This window comes from Rhipicephalus sanguineus, chromosome 1, assembly GCF_013339695.2.
Source record: "Rhipicephalus sanguineus isolate Rsan-2018 chromosome 1, BIME_Rsan_1.4, whole genome shotgun sequence".
Classification (NCBI taxonomy): Eukaryota; Metazoa; Arthropoda; class Arachnida; order Ixodida; family Ixodidae; genus Rhipicephalus; species Rhipicephalus sanguineus.
Genome location: NC_051176.1, coordinates 280,690,512 through 280,714,630, shown reverse-complemented (window position 1 = coordinate 280,714,630; position 24,119 = coordinate 280,690,512). Strand labels below are relative to the sequence as shown.

At 46.6% G+C, this 24,119-nt stretch overlaps 1 protein-coding gene across 1 annotated transcript in view; it reads right to left on the bottom strand.

Moving 5' to 3' along the window:
- LOC119379108 (uncharacterized) overlaps window positions 1-24,119 on the bottom strand; it is a 63,768-nt gene that overhangs the window by 15,558 nt on the left and 24,091 nt on the right. Inside the window, exons 2-3 of the mRNA XM_037648287.2 lie at window positions 16,727-17,176; window positions 2,620-2,849 (exon numbers count right to left, since the gene is read on the bottom strand). Coding sequence (XP_037504215.1) covers window positions 2,620-2,849; window positions 16,727-17,176 — 680 coding nt within the window. The remainder of the gene's footprint in view (window positions 1-2,619; window positions 2,850-16,726; window positions 17,177-24,119) is intronic.

Sequence of the window (24,119 nt, the reverse complement as noted above, 5' to 3'; positions counted from 1 at the left end):
AGAGGAAAGGAAGATGGGAGGACAGAAAGAAGAAAGAAGATAGGAAAGTAGTAGCGAAATGCAAAAACACTTGTGGTGCTTGGATTTAGGTGCACTTTGACGAACCCCAGAAGGTGGTCAGAATTATTCCGGTGTCCCCCACTACAGCTGGCCGCGTAATCATATCGTGCTTTTGGCACGCAAAACTTCAGAATTATTTTTTTAAAATTATCTGCTCTGTCTAGACATTACCTTACCAACAAGCCCTTTCAGTGCAGGTCGAAGCTACAGATGACATTATTCGGTTAGACTGTAATGAAGCGGACAAACCATACAGCAAAAGTCGTATGAAGAAGGTGGCACAGGAAGTCCTTTTTATTCGCACAGCGTTTGGCGACTGCATGCGTTGCAACTTTGTTGACTATAGAAGTTATTTTCTGTTCAACAGAGTCAATTCCAGCGAAAGAGAAGCAGCTGCTGCCAGACTGTCAATAATGCAATTTTATCCTAATGTAAATAAGCTCATGCGAAGTTATGACTGCTGTGTACTAGTCAGATAAATAGAGAAAGTTTTGTGTATAAGCCCCTCTAGAAGTAAACATTCAGGGTCGAGTTGTCACCCTGAAGGATTAGTTGTAGTTGAAATAAATTTCATCATTATCATCATTATTCTTTTGATTAACTTTTTGATTCTTTTGATTAAACGTTTGATTAATTATTATTTTTATTCGGAACGTAGTTCGGACGTACTTATTGCCGATTAAAGGTGATACGAGATTAAAATAACAACAAAATTAAGGATTCACAAAAAATATCTCGTTCATGGGATTTTTCACTGACCGGTGCCTTTGTTATAATGTCTGTCAAGCACCGGCTTTGTCAAAGGATCAAAAGAAATGAGGAAATAAGTGACTAAATGATGAACAAAGAACAAAAAATGAATGAATGAATGAATGAATGAATGAATGAATGAATGAATGAATGAATGAATGAATGAATGAGAGATCTTGAAGTCTGAAAACTGCCTGGGTCTGTAGCGCGCAAGAATTTGGGCTGAAATTATGCCCCCTTCGGAAGGCGACCCCTCGGCGGGCGAACCCGTCGTTGCCTTATCTGAGAACGCTGAGCCACTAAGCCGTTCGGGCGGACGTAAATTTTCCCGTATAAATCTATACCTCGATCTCTAAAGGAATATGGACACGAAAATTTTTAGTTGTCGTTTTTTTTTTCTGCGTCATATGGAGGGCCAGTGCAGACTGAAAAAGTAATTACAGTATGTTTCTGAAAGCTAGTTTCGGTTCCTACTGTACCCTGACTTAACAACGCGGTATGAGCTTCTTGTCACGTGCTCCCCCAAGATATCGTGACGTTTCCACTGCCGCTCCGCTCCGTGGCTCTTTTGGTGACGCACAAGTGGCCATATTGAATGTTCTGGTACCTGACGTCATCACAACTAGCCATACTTGAGCGGGAAGTCACCAGAACTGACACTGTAGCCTGTCGTCGATATAAGTATAGTGCGCCGTGTGAGAAACAACTTTAATGTCAAGAAATAAAATATCTTATCAGCATTTACTGAGCTCAACACTTGCTCAGCGCCGTCTCTGTATACAGGATGATTTTATAGCAGAGTAAAATCACTTTCGAAAATTGGGGTCAGTACCCCTCTAAGCGAAAATTGAAGCATCTAGCAAAGCTGGCTGCTTTTTGATGCGATATTTACTGTACTTGAGATGTGACTACTCCTTGCCAAGTGGTGCACTCGATCAGAGGCTCCAAGTATAGATAAAATGAGTACGTTGAGACGGACGCGCGGAGTGAAGAGAGGAATAAAAGAAAGGGCCTACTACTTCACAGAGCTTTTAGTTCGTAAGTGTTATTTAGCCGATCGTCCGTGTCAGAATTGGTTAGCTTTGCTTCTACAAACAATTTTAGTGCAAGAGGGCTTAGCAAACACACGACAAAGTGTGTTTGCCAAACAGTCAAGTACGTGAACATTACATGTAGCCATGACTCGGAAGGGAAGAGTGAGGCAACACAGCCGAGAATGGACAAGGGCGTCAGTAAGAAAAAGGCGTTTGAATCGGGGGCCAAATTAACAAACCCTTTCGTTGGTGTTCATATATAAGTGTTGTTTGCCCCATTGGTCGGCTGCCTTAGCTACAAAATTGTGCTTAAGCGGGCTTGCTGGTACGTACGCATAGTTTTTCAAACAGCGCAAAAATAGGACACCGAGAATAGACCACACAACGCCTGTGTTGTGTGGTCTATTCTAGGTGTCCTGTTCTTGCGCTGTTTGAAAAACTATGCGCATTAGCTAACAAAACAGCCAGAGTCATGACAAGAGGGCATATGCTTTTACATATAGTAAAAGCGTAAAAATTCCCCAAAGAAAATGCACCAAGGCATAGTCGAGGGGGCATATCGCACAGCCACATGGGGCATGGTTTGAACATAAGGACTAAATGAACATAATAAATCCAAAGATTGAGAACCGGGGAGAGACACAGGAAGGTAGCCCCTGAAACAACCATGCGTTAGGTGCCATAAGTGGAAGTGGCTTCGACGAAAGTTTTAATAGGTACCCAAATAGCCAGACTGTTTCGCGATGGATCACGCTTAAGGCACTCCTGCACCGACCTGTAGTTGGACGAGGGAGCCTTGCAACCCTGCCCCGCCGCTCGCTGCATGGGCACTCCTGATTGGTCCGAGTCCGAGTGGTATCCGGCCGAGAGGTCCGAGTCGTCTTCGTCCACGTCGCGCATCAGCTCGAGCACCCGCTGGCAGCCGGCCGAGTAGCGCAGCAGCACGGGTGCCAACACGGCCGCCTCGTCCAGCTCCTCGGCGATCTCCTTGCGCAGCTGCGTGAACTGCGACACGAAGAAGAAGGCGGTCACCGCCCCCTGTCATCGAGACGACGCTCGAAAGGCTCCGGCTGTTCGTTCACCCTCACGCACACTACGGCCACCTCCGCGGGAGCTTCTCATCGATAAACATTTTTACTTCAACACTACCTTGCCGAACTTTATCAAAGATGATCCGCAGAAGTATTGGAATTATTGTATTAAAGAGCGCAAGATGTCAGTTCATAAGATTACACATAATAAAATACTGAATGATAGGCAGGTTGTTGCTGATCATTTTAATAGTCAGTTTCATAGCGTGTTTCCTGTTGCTGCTGAGATTCGTACCACTGGTTCCTCGTTGAATTCATTTGATGTTGATCTTGTCTTGTGTCCTATGAGGGAGTCTTGAATACGCTACTCAAACTGAAGGCAAAGTCATCGCCTGGATCGGATAGAATACTAAACGCGTTTCTTCGCCTCTGTGCCGAGCCCTTAGCAAAATTTCTTGTAATCATATTTCATTCTTCTTTTATGACCTCTTACGTTCCTCATTATTGGAGATCAGCACGTGTAGTTCCCATGCATAAAAAAGGGAGATGAGTTGTCAATTTAAAATCACCGACCTCTATCTATAATTTCATCGCGTTGTAAGCTTCTTGAGCATATTGTGGACACTTGCATAACAAACTTTTTAGACGACAGTAACATATTATCAGCACACCAACATGGTTTTAGAAAAGGATTTTCAACCGTTACTCAGCTGGCTTCCGTTGTTCATTTTTTAGCTTCCGTTCTCGACACGGGTGGTCAGGTCGACGCGATCTTCTTAGACTACGGCAAAGCATTTGACCGCGTTTCGCATGATAAATTTATTCGGAAGCTACATATGATTTGCCTTCCGCATTTTCTTATTTCCTGGGTTTCCGCCTATTTAATTAATCGTACACAATGTGTCGAAATTAATAAAAAAAAAATCAGGCACTCTTCCGCGATCTTCAGGGGTGCCCCAGGGCAGTGTCCCGGGGCCACTTTTGTTCCTAATGTACATAAACGATTTAGCTTCAGTTATTAATGAACCAATAAAGATAGGTTTATTCGCAGATGATTACGTACTATATAACGGTATTCATTACACGGACTCTTAATATAGCCTTCGATAATATCCTTACTTGATGTAATGAATGGGGCATGGAACTCAACCCTGACAAGACAGTACTTCTTCGCGTCACAAAAAGGCACAGCCCCCTTAATTTTTTTATTCCATATGTTCTAAACCCTTAACTGAGGCCTGAGAATATAAGTACCTAGATGTTACCCTAACAAGTAACTTTGAGGGGCCCTGAAACATTTTTTCAGCACGGTCAGAAAACGCTGCCGATAGGTAGTCGGGGCTCCTGAGAGCACTCGAGCCAAATATTTATAGCGCAGCAGGCGGCCTGGATTTTACAATTAATTCTCAATGTCAGCTAGAAATCGTTCCCTCTTACATCTACAAATGAAGCCATTTACCCAAATGACCGCGCCATATACCCCTATTCACGGCCATTGGCTGATTTGAACATCGTGAGCTGCATAGTTACCGTGGCCGCCGCGTGAGGCCCCCACGTGCCCGCTCGCGATCACACTGAAAGTAAGCAGCGCGTTCAAAGAAAAAATAAGTGCTCAAGGTCATGAGGCGCGCGTGACGTAACTTCTTTCCCCCGGGCCATCCCTCCCCGCTTAGCTTCCAGCGCGCTCGTCGGGACGAGAGAAGAGAGAAAGCAATCACGGCGTGCGACAAATCTCTCCAACTCCGCTCGTACTTGACGGATTCGAAAAATTTTTGCGGCGGTCGATTCATGAGGCAATAAACTCCTTTCATGAATCCATTCGATGTTTACTTGAAAAAGTGCTGCAGTGCGATTTTTTTTCTTTATATGGCCACAGGCTTTCCGTTACATCAATTATGGAATCAAATCAAGTTTTTTCATTGCGATCCCGGCGCAAAGATCAGCGTTTAAAATTTCTGTTTTCTTTGCTCACTCGGAAGCTTGGGCTCGACTCAGCACCACACATATTTCCACTTACATCACGGCGGGCTCGTCATACTCATACACTTTCTCCAGCTCCTTATTTTGCCAGAGCTAATGTATTTAAATTCTCATTCTTTCCGCAGGCAATTAAAGATTGGTATAACCTGTCACATGACCACCTATTGTCCATAGAAGAGTAGAATGCCTCCTCCTATACGTTACCTTGTACGCAACCTCCTTTTCCCCTGTTAGTCAGAATTGGCTCTATTTTAATTCACTTGATTATTTGCTTCACAGTTTCTGCATTCACACTCACTCAATCGTACTGCCTTTTTTTTTGCCACTTGTGTTGCCTTGATTTTTTTAAAATTCTGTCATTATTATTGCTTGTTTTCCATCTTTGTTGTTCAATGTTCATATTGCTTTTATATTGCCACTGCTTCTTGGGCCATGCGGCCTGCAGTATTTCTGTAAATAAAATAAATAAAAATATACTTCAACGGGTCTCAAACACGCGGCCCGCGGATTCACAACAAATAAGGTCTTGTGACTTGTGGCTAAATGGTACTCGCATTAGCTTCGCACCTTAATATATATATATATATATATATATATATATATATATATATATATATATATATATATATATATATATATATATATATATATATATATATATATATATACCGCTAAACAACACCGTTTAGCGAAAACTATATATTTCAGAATCGGCGCCCAGATTGTAGTCATTGCGGAGACCAGTATAGATATGTTTCTCAAAACCCGACGCGTCAAATTCCCTTCAGAAGTGAGCCATGTATGAGATATGGGGCAACGGTAGGTGAAATTTAGTTCAAACTCCCCCCTCCCCTTACTGCTTCAACCATCTTGACTGTCCCGGCCCTTGTGGCGCTAAATTTCGTGACTGCGGACCGCTCGCTCAGGTGAGTTTGAGACCCCTGTACTACACACTTTCATTTTCAAGCCTCGAACGCGACGCGTCTTTGCCTAAAATTCCTATAGACTGCTTCACCAGGACCCCTGCCAAGCTGTGTGGTGCAATTCGCGCGGCACTCTTTCAGAGACCTTAAGGGCATAACTTTGTGCCTGACATCTACATACCTGAGAAACGGGAGGTATGTCACCAATAGAAGAGTTACTTGGGCTTGCTCATTATAATGTCATTCCTATCAACGCTACTGCAGGATTACTTGGCGTTTCGCGTCATGAACTGCCAAAACTGCAGTGCTGGAACGGGAACTGTGGACCACGTTTTCTTTTTCTTTCACACACACTGTGTGCCTAGCACGCTGCATTTCGTACACCCGCGTACAGCGGTGTCACGAGTATGAAGGCGCAGCAGTGGAAACACGAGCAGACCTGACGCCATACGCCGCTGGCCACTGCGACAGGTTATCGCATTAAGAAGAGTACACATGTAACAGAAGACATGGCGATGCGTGTCGTTCGATACGCCGAGTATAACGACCGTTGAAGTGCGATACATGCGCGCGGCGCTCTCATATTGAATAATTTCAAAGGGATTTTAAGTCCTGGTAGTGAGAAATGTAATGAGTAATGAGAAATACTGAGGCTTTACACACACTGCATGTTGATTACGCTGCATTTTGGTAGTACAATAATAACCATTTCTTTATGCATGCCAAGTAAATTCCATGCTTACAATAAATTAAATAGTATATTTTCATCATTTGAATTGTTCTGTTTATAAAATTAAGTGCTGCGTTGTTTACGTTGTTTTACGCGTACGTAACAGTGCTGCATAAAACGGGTGATGTAGCAGCGGAGTTGTATAGTTATGAATGATAGTTGTTTTTAGTCTATAAAACTCCTCGGTAGCCGATCGAAGCTGTTAATGCGAGCAACAGAGGTATATAAATTGGATGCGCTGCCTTATACTTCAAGGATGAACTATGAAACATGTCTTTAAAATAATTTCTTGGGCCCATCGTTCGCATTGTAAATCAAAACAGAAAGTGATCATAGGCTGTGGAACATGTTCTACGAACTAAGCCACGTTTGGCTGTTAAAGAGCCGTTGACCTTCCAGTACGAGTAAGTTAGCTACTCAAGGTTACCAGTGAACGCGAGGAAAGGGGTACGGGGCCAAACACGACGCCAAGAAGTCGAACCCGAACCACGTATATCGAACATGCAAAAAACAAACAAACAAACAAACAAACAAAAAACGGGAATTAATTCGGTATATTGTACAATTCGATATAAAACTTTTAATGAATTTGCCGTATTTTCGGTGAGAATTTCGGTGAGCAAGTTGGCTTCACAGCACTGTTTCACGATAATAATATGCCGGGATTTTTTCATTAGTTTTTTTTATTTTACCGCGGTTAGTAGTTGGGGGTGCGGGCTATATGCAGGGGCGGGTCATACGCGAGAAAATACGGTATCAATGTAAACAGCGCCTCAGCATCTTCATGCGCAGCTGTGCGTATACTCGTTGGACGCCGGAAGCCTCTGTAGTCGGTTGCACGCTAACAATTCATATAAACTCCGCCCACGAGACCACACATTTCGTTTTTTTTTTTTGCGTGCCTCCGCGCTGGAAAGCAAGCACCTCGCAAAAAAAAAAAAAAGATCGGCGAGTGTAGTAATCCTCAGGCGATATCACTGGCGTATAATGTAAGAAACACACGCCTCGTCGCAACTTGCTGATGTCGAAACGATGGTACGCGATAAACACTCCGAGCGCCTGCCGCTTCGCTATGCTTCAAGAGCGGCACAAGCACAAGCTTTGATTGCATCGAATGACGACTGGCGAGAGTGACGCTGAGGTATGTCCGAATAACAATAGAATAACAATACGAGAGACATTCTTTTGGAAGAAACAAACATGACAAGAAAACCCGGATGGCAGCTGCCGGTGCAATGGTGTCTCGCCTCTCGTCTCAGCAAACGACTCGATATTGCACTTTTCACTACTTTGCTAACCTTTACGTCATAGAAAAGAGTGGCCGTGATAGGACGCGCATTTTACGCACGGACAGTGGTACATTGTACTTCTTATTCTTAGATTGTCACCGACTATAAAATCAAACAGCTGGGCCGAAAGCGCTCGCACACGAGTGTTCTCTCTACGCATGCGCATCATGTGCGAAGTTTCGTTCAACGTCGGAGCGATATTACTAAAAAAATGCAAAGGTGTATACAGCCATTGCTCACGGCGTCTCACCGCTCTACGACGGCGCCATTGAGAGGCGCGGGACGCTGACCAAAAAATGGCGGCGCGGCGGCCCCACCCCCTTCAAAGAGTTGCAACACCCTAAGGGGGGCGCACGCATCGAGGCACCCTAGACCGCATGATATATCAGCGCCATATAACAACGAGATTGGTGATAGCACACGTGCATGCATTCAAAGCCCACTATCGTCTGTTACGCTGTTCACTTTAAGAGGACACAAAACCAGCTTTGCTCATCTGTGGGATCCTGCAGAACAGGGGCGTAGCCAAGGGGGGAGGGGGGTTTAACCCCGCCCCCCCGAAAATTTTTAATTTTGCTTGCGTATATATACAGGCACACATACAAATGCACGCACGAACATATGTAAAGTATGATTGAACACCCCCCCCCCCCCTCCCCGAAAAAAAAAGATTTCTGGCTACGCCCCTGCTGCAGAATGAACGAACGAGAATGAATGTACTAAGAAATGTACCAACTAAAGAACGAACGAGGATTCACGAATGATCAGACTAACGAACGAGGAAAAAGATTAAACGAAAACAAACAAGAACGAACGAAATAACGAATTGTAGTTTTTTTTCAGTTCAGCAAATACGCGGCATTATATGTGCGTGGTGGGACCTCAAAGATAGGCTCCCAAATTATTCTTAACCACTACATATGTTCAGTTTCACCGAACAAATGGCTTTAAAGTTCTGTAAAAAAAATTTGCCTCTCTAACGCGAAAGCTTCGTGGTGCAAAGACGACGAAGATCGCGCGCGAACTGAGCACGAGGCACGGAGCCACGCTGGGAGCAGGATATGACGCACCTCGTTCGAATGCACCAGGAGGGCCAATCAGGAAGCGCGTCGTCATCACTGTCTGTCACGGTGGAGCTAGGCCACTGGCTGCACTACTACTGCACGACCATCTCTTCATTCCATTTCCTGGAGAAACTGTTCAGCAGCGGGATTGATTCCAAACAAGGTGGACTGCCGCATGACGACTCGAATGGCGAAGAATACCGACGACACAGCGAGACGAGAACGTGCACTGGCGGAGCGACACTTGATGGACCGAGGCTACGCGATTTTCTGCATGACGGCCAGCACACTGCGGAAGATCGGCGGCAACACCAGAGGAACGAATGCGATGTGGATGCCTCACGCGAGAAAGCCCCGTGAAGGTGAGTTCCGTCATGAATGTTATGAACGAAAAGCAGTGACCTATGAAGCAACAATTTGAACTCTTGAAAGTACTGTATTTGAGTCAGTGAGCTAGAGAAGCAGTTAGCAGCTGCTGTACTGTTGTGAATTAAGCGCCAGACGAATAATGGTTGAATGTCCATTCTACACACGACCGTTCACGCCTGGCGAGTGCAAGCGCGTCTTTTTGTCTAAGTGTCCACCTCCATCTCTTCCGTGTAGTATTGGTGGCGCTAGTGATGAAAATAGATTTTTAACACTATGCAGAAATTCGTCCAAGGAGTCGATCAGCCCTGGTCCAGCAAGTGTCCTGCTCCTGTGCCCTAGCATGTGTTTGCTTCCATCTACATCGAGCCTACCAGACCAACCGCAGTCGTCGAGCTCCAAAAGAAGGCCGTAAACGAGGAAGTGGTTCCAGTGAACTTCAACTTCACCGGCTGTACGAGCACGTTCTCGCAGTTAAAAGTCCACTTCAACAAGGGCACACTGCGCTGCAGTGTACGGCTTTGTAAATAGGCTCATCTTTCGAACTTCCACGAGCGATCCGAGAATCCAAGCGATTTGTATCGCCGGTGTCTACGAAGTATGAGCGTTTAACGATTTTGAGTATTAATAATAAAAGCTTATTGAAGCGTCATTTGCGTCTTATGATTTGAAACAGTGTTTACGCGATGTTTCCCGCTCTTTCTATTTTTCTCACGATAATCAAGCAGTCGAGCAGTTCTTTGATTGTTTATTCTTGCATGACCCTTAGTGGCATTAACGCATTGTTTCGGAGGTAAAGTCACTAACACATATTTAAATCTTTGCGATACACCACGTCTGCAGCTAGTGATTTCCAAGTACGACAATACTTGAAGTGAACTCCAGCAGGCGTGGTGGCCAAGCGGTCAGGGTGCTCTGTAGCTGACCCGAAAGCCGCGGGTTCGACCCCGGCCGCGGCGGTCGCATTTCGATGGAGGCGAAAACACTGCGCGATGTGCATGCACGAAATTGCACCACGGCGTCTCTCATAGCTTGAGTCGCTTTTGTACAAACCTCACGAACCAACCGAAGTGTATTTCAAACTATGAAATTCAATTCGGTCACGTGTGGCAATGCAAAGTCATGTGCGGCAATGCTAACATTCTGAACCTGCACAGCGCAAAACATAAATAGTGCATGAGACAAAACCGTTGAAATGATACTAAATCTGTGAGTTGTGCATAACAAGGAATTGCATGACGTTACACATTGCACATAATAACATCAGGTGGTCAAAGCTAAGCCTGAGTCACCCACAACGGCAGTGCCTTGTAAGCACATCGTGGGTTTGCAACAGAAAACCGCAGAATTATTTTTTTGTAAATATTAAATGAATTATTTCTGTGAGTTGACGCGTCAAATCCACGATGTCCTTATCAGGGAAGACTTAGCGGGACACTTAGGATCAATTGAGGCTACCTTGGGGTTCTTTAACGTGAACTTAATCTAGGTGCACGGGTGTTCTCGGATTTCATCCCCATCGAATAGCGGCCGCCAATGGCCGAAAATCGAACCCGCGCCCTCGAGCTCAGAAGCGCGACACCTTACCTGATAACCCACTGCAGCGGGTATCTTTATTTTTGTCTTATACAATTTTAATAAAAATATTACAATTGCATGCATCTCCTTTCGCTCTATGAGGAACTAACTTGCGTAGTCATTTAGGCACTCATTCAAGGCACCCATTCCGAATTTTCCCTAAAAATCTACATAGTCATTAAAAAAAAAATTTCGCGCCAGAGAAAGTGGATGCGCAGTGTCATCTGGCGGCAAAATTATCAACAGGGGATGGTAAACTCTGATACAGGGTACTAGAATATCTAGTACACTAGTGTGTAACTCTGAGTAGAGTGGTTTATACGGTATAAGCCAATGTATGTATTGCGCATGAGAGTACGACAACATAATACTTTTTTACTTTTTCTTTTTACAAAACTGATGTCGATCCATTCGCAAATCTAAAGTGACATACTATTGTTGGAAATACGGGACTCACAGATCACAGGATGACTTGGTTGCATGAAATATTCTTTTATTATTAATAAAAAAATGTTCACACGAAACAACACACGTACTCAAGTTCGTCGCACGGGGACTCGTACACAGCGTCCGTCGAACTCGCACACTGTCTCTCGCGCTCACGTACGCTCAACCGCGTCGTCGAACGAACGCACACACGCCCTCAGACACAACCCCACCACCAGGCTCGTCTCAGGCCGCTGTCCGCTGATCGCGGTTCACAAGGTATGTCGCACTAGCTAGCTGCTGGTAAAATAGCTAACACTATCGTTCAGCACTATTGTTTTAATATATTAAAGCACTATATTATATTCACTTTCATATAATAAATAGTTATAAAATTAGAAAAAAAAAAGGAAAGAATTTGTCTCGGTGACGGCAAACGCTGCGTGAGGCATAGACGACGAAGACGACGGGTCATCTGAGGCACGAGGCGCGAGGCCAAGCTGCGCGCGTTTGAAGGCGTCTGGAGAGCCAATCAGGAAACGCATCGTCAGCACTGGCTGCCACGACGAAGCCAGGCTGCAACAGGAGTGCATAGCTGCCATTCCACCCGTGTCCAGAAGAAGCCTGTTCGTAGCGGGAATGCTTGCAGAGAAGGCAGACCACCGCATGGCAACTTGGAGCAGACCGATGACGCAGCAGGAGGACGACTCTAACTGGCGGAGCAAGGCTTGGCAGGCCGAGGCTACGCATTTTCCTGTATGGCAGCCACCACACTGCGAACTATCCGTGACATCCAGGGCAACATCGGAGGAGCCACTGCGACGTGAACGTCTCACGCAAGAAACCCTTGCGCAGCAGGTGAGCCCCGTTATCGATCTTGTTAACGCGAATCACTCACACGTGACGCAACTGTGTCAACTTTTGAATCGGTGAGCCTCGAGAAAGCAGTCATCCGCTGCGATGTTTGAGGCACAGATAAATAAAGTTTATTGAAGCTTTCTTCCCACTTCAGCTTTGGTCCGCAGCGCACAATTTTGCATGTGACATCTTCCTTTTTCAAAACAATTCGTCTCCATCGCTTTAGCATATATCCTGGTGACGTTGGTGATGAATAACTATATACCTCGTTAACACCATGCAGGAACTCGTGCAAAGAGCCACTGTCCCTCGTCCAACAAGTGTCCTGCTCCTGTGTCCTACCAAGTGTTGGTTTGCACCTACATCGAGCCTACCAGAGCCACAGCAGCCGCAGTGCGCAGGAAGCAGGCTCGGAAGGAGGAAGTGGTTCCAGCTAGCTCACTTTCACTGACTGGGCAGGGCAATGTTCAAAAGTGGGATCCACTTCTTTGACCAGGGAATCCAACGCGGCGCCGAACGGTCTTCCAAACAGGCTCCATTTTCGGCTGTTCACCAGCGATCTTATGTTCTGAACGATTTGTGTTGCCAGTGTATATGAACTACTGAGATTTAACGCTTTCGAATATTGCTAATAAAATACTATTTAAGCGTCTTTTCCGTCCTGTGATATTGAAGCACAAATAAAATTTTGGTTGGGCCTTGTTGGTGCATAACTTTTAAGACATCGGTGCGAATCGGGGCGGACCACAAAGGAGAAATGAGACAGCGCCAGTGCTTGTCTCATCTCTTCTTTGTGGTAAGTTCTGGTTCGCGCTCAAGTCTTGACCTAAAAATATTTTGAAGTAGTGCTTACATGACATTCCATGTATATACACTCGAATGATAGGTAGTTGTAGTTCTACGCGGTATCCGGTGGTTCTGCTGACGACATATTGCCACGTCATGCTGTGTTTAAAGCAGGCCAAACCATTCTTGCTGTTATTCAGCTGCCATTACGAGCAGCATCAGCAATACAAAATATGAAACGCAACGAAAATTTGTATTTGATGGTTTCTTTTAACAATCTAATCGATGTTTTAAAAATGTCCAGAATTCCTCATACCTTCTTATAATAACGGCAGTGTTATGTTTTACTGAGCTTTAGTGTTTTACTGAGCGCTATATCCCTGAAGACTCGCGCGATTGGTTGGTCACTGATTGGGTTATTTGTACTAGTTCCTGAAATCTTTCACGGAGATGCATAATTTACCAATTGACTTCACACGTCACACAAAGGCCGTTAAGAGTGCTACAGGCTAAAACTCCTGGGTTTGTAAAAAAGAAAGGGTTTGGGTAGTTGGAGGAAAAGACCGAAGGAGTATTTGCAAGGCGCATTATGGTGTATACGAGAACGGCCCTCTTCAACAGCATACACACCTATTTTATTGCGATAGCAATTATATGGACAGTCTCGGCTGGAAAATGTCCGTCCCCGTCGCCGTCATTCACCGTATATGTATAAGTATGTATATATATAGAAAGGCCACAAAGAAAAATCATTAAATTCTTTCCGACGCGCGGAATCGAACGGGCGACCTCTCGCTTTGCAGCCCGCCGCGTTAGACGTTAGGCCACGACAGCACCGTCTCTCAGCCTGCTAACGGCGAGCTATTTATATACACCATGTAATTCAGCATGCTTTTTTAGTGCCCCACATAGATGGCGCGACGTGCGCGCATATTGCGCGCTTTAAAGATGGTCGCCCCGCCCCTGCAAACGCCGTTGCTGTTCGCTCTACAGGGTGTCGTCGCTTTCCTGCGCTTATCTCAAGGAAAGAAGGGGCGGCCGGTGGGGTGCTTCGCTTCGCTCGCTGCAGCGGCCGCGTTTGCGAAAGGAGCGCGCTGTTCAAACAGAAATAAGTAACAACTGTGACAATTAGTTCGCGCTCGTCTTGTGTGTACCTGTTCGTTTGTTTCGTGCGTCCTGCTTTATGTTTAGCAGTGCGCTTCAAGTGTCGAGCTGTGACGCATTAGTTCGCGCTCGTCCTGTGTGCGTTCTTTTCGTGCGTCCTTTGGGCTCGAGCGATGCGCTGGCAATTCCGAGCTGCTTTACGTTCTTCGCGTTACATTACAAGTTATTGCTATCGCAATCATTGCTTCGCCGTTGCGGCGAAACTGTGACTTTTTGGTAAAATAAACGACAGTGTGAACGAAAACAAACCATAGTCGGTTGCAACCTAAAAATAAATATAAGCTCCACGCACGAGGCCGCACAGCGCTTTCTTTCTTTCTTTCTTTCTTTCTTTCTTTCTTTCTTTCTTTCTTTCTTTCTTTCTTTCTTTCTTTCTTTCTTTCTTCTTTCTTTCTTTCTTCCTTCTTTCTTTCTTTCTTCTTTCTTTCTTTCTTCCTTTCTTTCTTTCTTTCTTTCTTTCTTTCTTTCTTTCTTTCTTCTTTCTTTCTTTCTTTCTTTCTTTCTTCCTTTCTTTCTTTCTTTCTTCCTTTCTTTCTTTCTTTCTTCTTTCTTTCTTCCTTCCTTTCTTTCTTTCTTTCTTTCTTTCTTTCTTTCTTTCTCCTTTCTTTCTTTCTTCCTTTCTTTCTTTCTTCCTTTCTTTCTTTCTTTTCTTTCTTTCTTTCTTTCTTTCTTCCTTTCTTTCTTTCTTTCTCTCTTTCTTCCTTCTTTCTTTCTTTCTTCCTTCCTTTCTTTCTTTCTTTCTTTCTTATATTTGTCTCACTCTCTCTCTATTTCTCGCTTGCTTCCTCTTTCTATCCTCTTCCCTTTCTCTCTCTCTCTATTTCTCTCTTTCTCATTCTTTATATGCTATGCTATACTCTCTCCCTCTCCTCCTTTAGCTCCTCCTCACCCACACATCTCTCGTCCTCACCCTCACTTCTCTTTTCTACCTCCTTGCTATGCTACGTTCCGTCAGTGTGCCTGGATAGCCGAGTGGTTAAGACGCGTCCACCTTAGGATCGTGGGTACGCGGGTTCGAATGCCGCCACCTCATGTGGAATTCTTTTCGCCAAGAGATTCTCTTTCTTTATATCTTTCTCTATCTCTGTTTCTTTTTCTCTTTCCTCGCCCTTCTTTCTTCACCATCTCTCCTTCGCTTTGTGCTTGCACGTGCTCTGGGAGCGAAGCAGAAGAGGACGAAGAGAGCGCGTGACAGTTCATGATGATGATAATTTTGGGTCACGACACACGCCGAGATACACCAGCTTCGCTGTTACAAAACGGCCGCGATTGGACGCGCATTTTACGCACGGACAGTCAGGGGCGTAGCCAAGGGGGGGGGGGTTCAAACCACCCCCGAAATTTTTCAATTTTGCTTGCGTATATATACACACACATACAAACGCACGCACGAACATACATAAAGTATGGTTGAACCCCCCCTCCCCCCCTCCCCCCCCCCGAAAAAAATTTCTGGCTACGCCCCTGCGGACAGTGGTACATTTTACTTTTCATTCTTAGGTTGTCACTGACTATACTCTGCCTTGGCCCCAATGTGGCCTTTTTTTTTTTTCAATATTATACTCAGCGTGCTTCTTGCGATGCTGTACGCAGCGGCGAAGTCACACTTCCTTCCTCTGCCTTCGACTTTGTCGATTATCACATGCCTTACGGAGAGCAGTTTCTACTCGCCCTGCTCAGCGCCCTCCTAATTACACCGCTCACTCTCCAAAGTCCCCTTCCATTAGGAAAAACCAAGGTCTTGTGAGGGAAAGCCAACTTCTTGGGGCGTTTCACCCCGCCCGTTGTTCGATATATCAAGTGTTTCTGCTGCTTTAGTTCGATGTAGCCGTAAATTTTCCTATGCATTGGCGTTAAAGCATTGTCGTGCTCGGAAGTAGTTCGACATAAGGGATAATTCGATTTACCGTAGTTCGATGACAATTCGTGGGGGGGGGGGGGGGGCTACGTGCAGAACCACGATATGATTACGATGCACGCCGTAATGGGGAAATCCGGATTAATTTTGATCACGTGGGCTTCTTTAACGTGAACCTAAATCTCAGCGTACGGCTGTTCTGGCCTTTCGCCCCCTCGATGTGCAGCCGCTGTGATCGTGAATCCTTAACTCGCGCTCTCGAGCTTATAGCAGCGCGACACATTACCTGCTAAGCTACCACAGTGGGTCGTGAAACACATATGATATGACCGCGGAAAAAGGATGACATAATCGAAACGAAAATGAATGAATGTAATTATATTACGCTAAACAAACGCCTTAGCTTCCATCAGGAAATCAATCTGCTGTTTCGATAGAGAAGCCTATGGCTCACAAGTACACGTGCCTTGTAAGCCATAGGAATAAGGGGAGTGAAAAAGAGCTGAAAAGAGAGGCCGCCTTCTCGACACCAGTACCCTAGCAGTCATAGGAGTCGCAGGGTTCCCCATTAGTGGGTGCGAAGTCTTACCGGTGTTCAGGGGCGTAGCCAAGGGGGGGGGGGGGTTGGGGGGGTTCAAACCCCCCCGAAATTTTTTTCAATTTTGCTTGCGTATATAGCCACGCACACATACAAACGCATGCACGAACATACATAAAGTATGGTTGAACCCCCCCCCCCCCCCGAAAAAAATTTCTGGCTACGCCCCTGCCGGTGTTGTTTCTAACACTTGGCTTACTTTTCTCTATCTCCCCGTATATGCACTCTTACCTGGCAGAGGGCCTCCTTGTCGAGCTGTATTCTCCTCCTGAGCACGGCGAGCAGTGTCTCGAGGCCCCTGGCAGCCTGCTCGGCCGGTTCGAGGGCGTCCAACAGCGTCTTGTTGCGGATGAGACGCTCCTGGACCTGAACCCGGCGCAGGCTGAGCTGGCGCTGGTGCGACGCCGTGCTGGGCGCCGGGCCGCGGTTGAGCGACACGCGTGCCGCCTCGTGCCCGGCCGACAGCCTCAGGGCGCCGACCTTGCAGCGTGACAGCAGCGACTCCAGCTGCCCACGCAACGCCTCGCCCAAGTGAAGCAGAGGTGCCTCGCCCGCAGCCTCAGCACTGCCTCCGGCCGCGGTGACGAGGCCATGCTGGCCGAGACCCTCGAGCGCCCGGTCCAGCGCCTGCTTGCGCCCGCGGAGCTGCTGCCGCGCTCGGGGATCCGCCTGAAGAATCATCTGCGGTACGAGAAGATACAATTTACGATGCCGCCATACTTCATTCTTACAGGGCAACAGAGCAGGAATACTGCGAAGACAACGCGAGGACAAGTTAGGCGACGTGTATCTTCCGTGGCTTCGGGCCAGTGTGGCCCTCACACTTGCTATCCCCTGACCCCGATAGTTTTCGAGTAATAAACCTGGAGCGTGCCCTAAGTGTCCGGCGCCTGCCTCTACTCGAGACACTCATCACAGATCACCTTCTGTGGCTGTGTCCTGGGCTCCTCCTACTAAAGATATTGGCGCAAAATGCGCAGCGAGGGCAAGCTCGAGTCTATAATGTTCCAGACTTCAAAAAGGCGGCAGTTAGGGCTAACTTGTGTTGCATAAGGTTTTCACGAATTAGGGCAACTTCGGAATGAGTGAAATGAAATAGCACGATAGCCACCCTTGTCTCTTACGTCTTCGTTATTCTCTTGTTTCCTTCATTCGTTCTGCGGTAGTTAATGAAAACATTTCACAGTTGCCCGCTTAAAAACGAGCAATAATTGAGCAAACTAATTACTGAATTACCTGCGTGCATTGCACAAATGTGCATGCGCTTATTTTGTGTCCCCCTGTTCTAAATATTTTGTTAAACATGAATTGCGGTAATACCCCAAGCGAAGAAAAAAAACAGTTAAGGGCACATGAAACGAATACAGCGCCAAACTTTCGAGAAACGTTTGTTTTGCCAGTGGACAGGTTTTGATATAAATCGCCATTGAACAGCTAGAAAAAACCGCCCGTATAGGTGCCGCTCCCATTATCCCGTGATTAACGCTTATTGAAAGTGATTTCTAAAAGCGTCAGTTCGTCCTCACGCAAGGCGACAGCTAACGGATTTTTAGCCCCCATACAAAATTTCGTCAGCCTCGATAATTTCTCTGTTAATAGCCGATACATTTCTATAAATCGTCTTAAGCTTCTATGAAGTGGATTATCGACCACAGTCGCGACAGTGCTCACGAAGAAGATTCGGACATTGCAAGTGTTTTCTCTAAGCCGATCGTTCGTGCATCGGCCTGTTTGTCCGGGGTAAACTCTGCCACAAAGAATAAGGATCTTGTATACGACTCCATTTACCTTTGTAGTTCTACTGCGCTGTTCGCTGTAATAATGAACAGCAACTTCAGAGGGCATTTTTTTTTTTTTCATAGAGTGCGGACCTGTTATAGAATGCAAGAAGTTAGACTGTCAAATAAATACGTTAACACGTCGATTTGTTTTCATGTAAAGTCAATTTCGTAGGCTTAACTGCATACATATGTTCTATCGACTTTAGAAAGATGGATTACACTTATTTGCTGCCATGCTTTGCCCGCGTCACCGTTATATGTAGTACAACCGGTGATCACGAAAGCGCCGTTCGTGCGCTGCGTGAAAGATTTTAATTTCACTTCAATTAGATTTCATTTAATGATTTATTTTTATTAACAATGACTTGTTATTTAACGGTGTAATACTACTATAAATCGTGGTCTAGTCGTCTCTCGCTTGAAATTCCTTCACACACATCCTCATCCAATGCCAATGTTTATTTGTTTTGCCCTCCTTTTTATACCTTATTTGTTGTCATTTTATTGTAACCCCCCCCCCCCTCAACTCAATGCTCCTCTGAGACCTGTAGGGTGATACGAATAGATAAATAAAAGAGACGGGCACCCCTTCATGCCATGGTGCCGTAGCGCTGCGCGGTCAGGACCACAGTGCTGTTTCTACCGCTGTTTTAGACTCCGCCATTTTCGGGATATGCCTTTGAAAACGGTCAAACAGTGACGAGAAACTGGGGTTAGTCCGCAAAGAATACTAAAAGACAAAGAGTCAAGACAGCGGGAGAATAGAACACCTTGGGCAAAGGTTGCTCTAATTTACGCCCGGGCAGTGTGTGCTGTATAAGTCACGCACGCTGTAATGAACACTCGTATAACCAAGCGAACGAATGAAAGAGAAATGATGCATAGAAAAGCAAGCAAGTTAGCCAGAGATAGTTTGGATTGGTTACTCTGCACGAATGAGGGGGCGAAAGAGAGCAGAATGGCCTTACACAAAGAAAGAAAAAGATAGCCTAGCACGAACAATTCAACCGCATACACTGAACAGCAGAAGCGTAGGCCTCGCAAACTTCAACAGCGCAAATTAAGCTGCCAGGATGAAAAGTTCTGATGGTGGATGATCGTTCATTTGGTCAAGCACTGTGAACATCACCTGCCGCTCGGCCCTACAGACTCTAAGAAACAAAAAAAAATATCGAAAAGAGTCAGGACTCATTTCGATGAGTCCCGACTTGACACTTATATGAGTCTCTTTAAAGAGACACGTTAACTCTTCTTTGGGTTCCTAGGCTCTCCGACGAGAGTATAATGATCTCCGAAGAGTGTTCACGCGCCTCTATAAAGAAAGTCTCACAAAAAAAGAGACAAATTACTCCCTTTTTTCCTCTCTTAGAGTATAACATGGGCAGACACAGAATATAGTGGCCCCCGAGCAATAGGCGACCCTAACCTTTACGTTCTTTTGTACTCTCGTTGCATTCCTCTGTTGAGCGGCCTGTTTTCAGGTCAGAGGTGCCTAACCAGAGTATGCTCTAATACTCTCTAATGTGTGTGGGTGCCTCGCCAGAGTTGTTTCAGTCACATGTTTCCCACGTGAGGCTGCTGTCATTGCAATAAGGAAAGAATAGAAGTTAGTAAATGCGACGCCGATCCACATACAGTAGTAAAACATAGTACGTTTGCGTGAATGTTTGTTTTCTTTCTCTCTCCTCATGCCGACGTCAAGTTGTAAAGAATACCGACGATGACTTATATGGGACAAAAAAAGAAAAAGCGCGAACAATGTCATATCTTTTACCAAGTGATGTTTGTCACTGTTTCCAGGGGGTACCTTCGACGTGAAGAAAATGCACACGTACGAAGATGCATCTCCACTTTCCTTTTGTGTTTGAGCTAATTCGTGCTTTTTCACTAAGTGAAATTGAGTAGCCGGAAGCACGAACCTCACCTGGTTGGACACCATACCAAACATCGACAGTCCGTAAGTTATCATTCGCAGTAGACCGGGCTGTTCGCTCATCATTTATACAGCGGCAAGCCTGCAGCCCCACCCCCCTCTTGGGAGAAACAAAATTGAAACAAGGATCGTCGATAGACGGGCGCGGGTTCAACGCACTACACTGGGCAACAAGAGCTGGGCCGCAGCGTCGGGGCCATATATGGCACGACTAGCTCTCATTTCTGCCGCATTCAAGTTCACTCTCTAGCGAGCTCGACACAAAACGAAAGTTTAAATGCGGCAGAACGCGATAAGCTAAGGGTGAAACGCCGCACCGCGCATTCTACCTCGGCCTTCGCGTACGTTTCTCTAAAAAGGACAATGGGTCTGTAGCTGCACGCCGCGTAGGTCATCACCAGCAGACTCTTCCGCGCAGTGCAGCTGCTCGCCGCTTCGTGTGTATTGAGGAGGGGAGCCGTTGGCTTTTACGGAATGCACCTCTTCGTCCGCGATAGCCTCGAACAAAGGAGAAGCTTGACATTTCACTTCTACGTTTTTCTGCGCGTACACCCTGAGTGGCCCGCCGGCGCACAGTCGCACAATCTACGCACGTTGCCCATCAGCCTCGAATAAAAAGGGTCGTTTCTGAATCCCACTTCTCAGAGCTCCGAGCGCGTGGCCTGCCCACCTGAGCGCGTCAAGTGGCCGCCGCCGCCTCTAACTGGTGCCTAACCCAATTCGTGGATAGTATAGTATGGTATACGAGTCCGCACTCCCTTGTTTCGTCCGCGCTCTTGCGATCAATTTCAGTGGGCGAACTCGTCTTGATTTTTGTTCTCTTTTCGTGTAGGCTGGTTTGAGGCGGATGCGAAGAGTAGGAACAACGAAGGCTAGGCCCCCTGCGCCTCTTCCCCCCTTTTTTAAAATGTTGTTAAAGGGAGCGGCTTCGGCGCGCACTATAGCTATCTCTCGTGGCCCGCGCGCTGGCGGTGTGGACGTGTCTACTTTTATCGGCTACAGTGCGCTTTTCTTTGCGAACAAGACAGGACGCGCGTTTGGAACAAAGGAGAAAAGAAACGAGCGGACGCGGAGGAAGAGAAACGTGTAGCAGGCCTCGAACGCCGACCGCCCGGTTTTCCGTTAGTGCGCACCAGCCTCGCGCGGCCGCTTTCAGCCTCGATGTTCGGTTCGATACACCGATGTTCGTGTCTGACGGCACCGCTGTTTCGAGTTTCTGACGCAGATTCTACACGTTAGCTGAAACACGCACTGACGATAGAGGGCAGATAGAGTACAGATAGTTTCTGCGACTGTTTTCTGATACTTCCATAAATTTCGGAAAAGAAAAAAACAAAGCCCCTGTTAACACTGTTTGGTTCGAAACTCAGCTTCCTCCCTATAGTAGCACACACTAATAGGTGATCGTCGCGATACGTGCGTCGACGGAAACGTGACCACAGCAAGATTATGCAGCAAATTCGGAATAGAAAGGCTTCTCGAGAGATATTGGCTGAACTCGATAGCAAGAAAAACGACTGAAATTAGAATGCGAGAACTTTGGTCCTGTGCTGTATCGCGGTTGTGTATTTCTGTGGCAATAACGCGACCTAAAGGACTCCACTACCTGGCAGAGTTTTACGCCAAGTTAACTCGTCAACTATATACTCAGTCCTTTCTTTCGTAAGCGCACAAACTTCACCATTTTTATGTGCCAAGAAATTAATGCAAATAGTATACATGTATTGAGTGCATGTGAAGCAAAGTTTTAGTGAAGGGGTTATTTCAACACTATAAAATTAATAGGGGTGCATACAATCGTGTTTACTTTTGCACTATATGCAAAATGTAACCTTAGACAATGTTTATGTTCTTGCAACTTTGAAAATGCAACTTTGACGTTATGCAACTTTTGTGTTCGTACACGACATCACTCGCAAGCTTGTCGATGTGAACGCAATTTTCAAACACAGATGACCTTTCGCCACCAGTTGCCTCTCGATATGCGCGAGCACTTCGTTGACCACTTTATTTAGATAACAATGACTGATGACACCTTACCAAAATTACGTCTGAGTAGAGGTGAATTACCGTTGTGGAGAATAACGAGATATTTACAACTACCTTTGGTTTCTTAATTAATTTGCCCGAATATCAGCGCACTAGCCCTTTCGCTATTCTCCTTCGTCAAAATGCGACCTTCCCTTCCGGGAATACGGTTCGATCGCAGCCACTCGAGTCCGCATAGTTAGGCAAACAATGTGCCCTTGCATCGGCGAACGAACGCTCAGTCGTTCACCAAAGCTTTACTCGGCTGTTATCGAACAGCACCTGCACGAGGAAACCGTGCACTCTGGGTGACGTTGTCTTCAGGTAAGAGCACATTTGGCAACCGTGCGCTGAAGTTATCTCGGACGCTTTTGACATCGTTTACAGCAGCAGGCTCTCGTGGTGGCACCGAAGCCGGCTTCCAATAACTGTCGTTACGAAACTGGGTCTGGGCTAAGTGCCCACGTTTGCAAGAGCACCTTGTAATAAATGGGCAAACAAATGTTCGTCGAGGGCTTCTGCACGGGGACTCCAACAAATCCTCGGGGTAGCCAATAGCCCCTAGTTAGGCCAAGTATCTAGATCAGGGAGCAAAGTACTACCCTTCTATTTTATTTTCTTTGGTCCTTCGTCGGCGGAGACGCCGAGCTACACCCGCGTATATTCTGGCAAAAACGCACACCTCTGTAGACACAGTGCGATGTCATCTCCGCAGGCGCCGCTGGGCGACCACCTTTAGCGCCCGAAACTAGGCGACCTTTTTCACTGAGTAAAGCCAGTCGCCGAGCGACAGTTGAGCCGTTCTCAACGTGCGCGCACGCGCTAACGCACGCACACGAAGCGCGGCTTCGAAGCCTGGGCGGGAGGGGTCAGGCACGTAATGAGCCAGTGTGACCGGCGGCGGCTGCAACCGAGGCGGTCCCATAAAAAGGAGGACGAGCCGGGCTGAGAAGCGACCCGCTAACGACCCGGCGGGGATCGCTGTCGCGACCAGTGTCCCCCGCTAATCCGCGCATGCTCGCTATAGACTGTGCGTGCGTCTATGTGCGCACATCTTGTTCCATTCGGCCTCGTCGAGGCTTAGGTCGCGTAACCAGTGTCCGAAACTCACCTGTGCCCAGCGCACGCAATAAGGAACGCCACGTTCGCCTGGTATACAAACAGCAATTCGTCGCCGGCGACTGAATAAAAGAAAGCCGCCGGCATTTGGGGCCGGGCCACATGATCCAGTTCGGCGGCTGCGCGCCCGCCAGACGATGAGACTGTCGATAGGAGGCCAATTGCGAATGGCGGGCACGGAAGGTGAATAATTTTGCGTAACGCGCGTACTTGGCCCGAATAACCGCGTACGTGCGTTTGCGGTAGCACTTCCGAGCCTTGCGCGTACGCTATTATTAGCTCCAGAAGCGAAGGCACCAGACAAATGGCTTCTAATGAGTGCGAGGAGATTTGGTTGCAGCGTCGGAGATGTATCCGCGCCCAGGAAAGGTCGACGTAGTAAATGGAGCAGCACGAGCAGATATTACGTGGCACATGAGACGCTGGCGCATCATGGTGAGCTGCTTCTCGTCCAGCTCGCGGAACCGAAAGTGCACGTGCCGCGAAAACCTTGCACTTGAGGTATTGTCAGCCTGCGTATCGCCGCTATAGAATGGCTCTCCCTGATCGTCGATGAGCTCCGGTGGTGTGACGGACCGGAACACGCACCCGCTGGAAAAGAAATACAATGCATCTGAGCATCTGCTTTTAACCGCGATAGCCGACGCGTTTGTTTAAAATTGTTGACAGTGCAGTTAAGAAGTATGCACAGGTACTTGAAGATGAAAGAGCGGAAGTTCTTGCAGGGCAAGCGACCTTCAGTTCACCAACAGAATAAGCACAA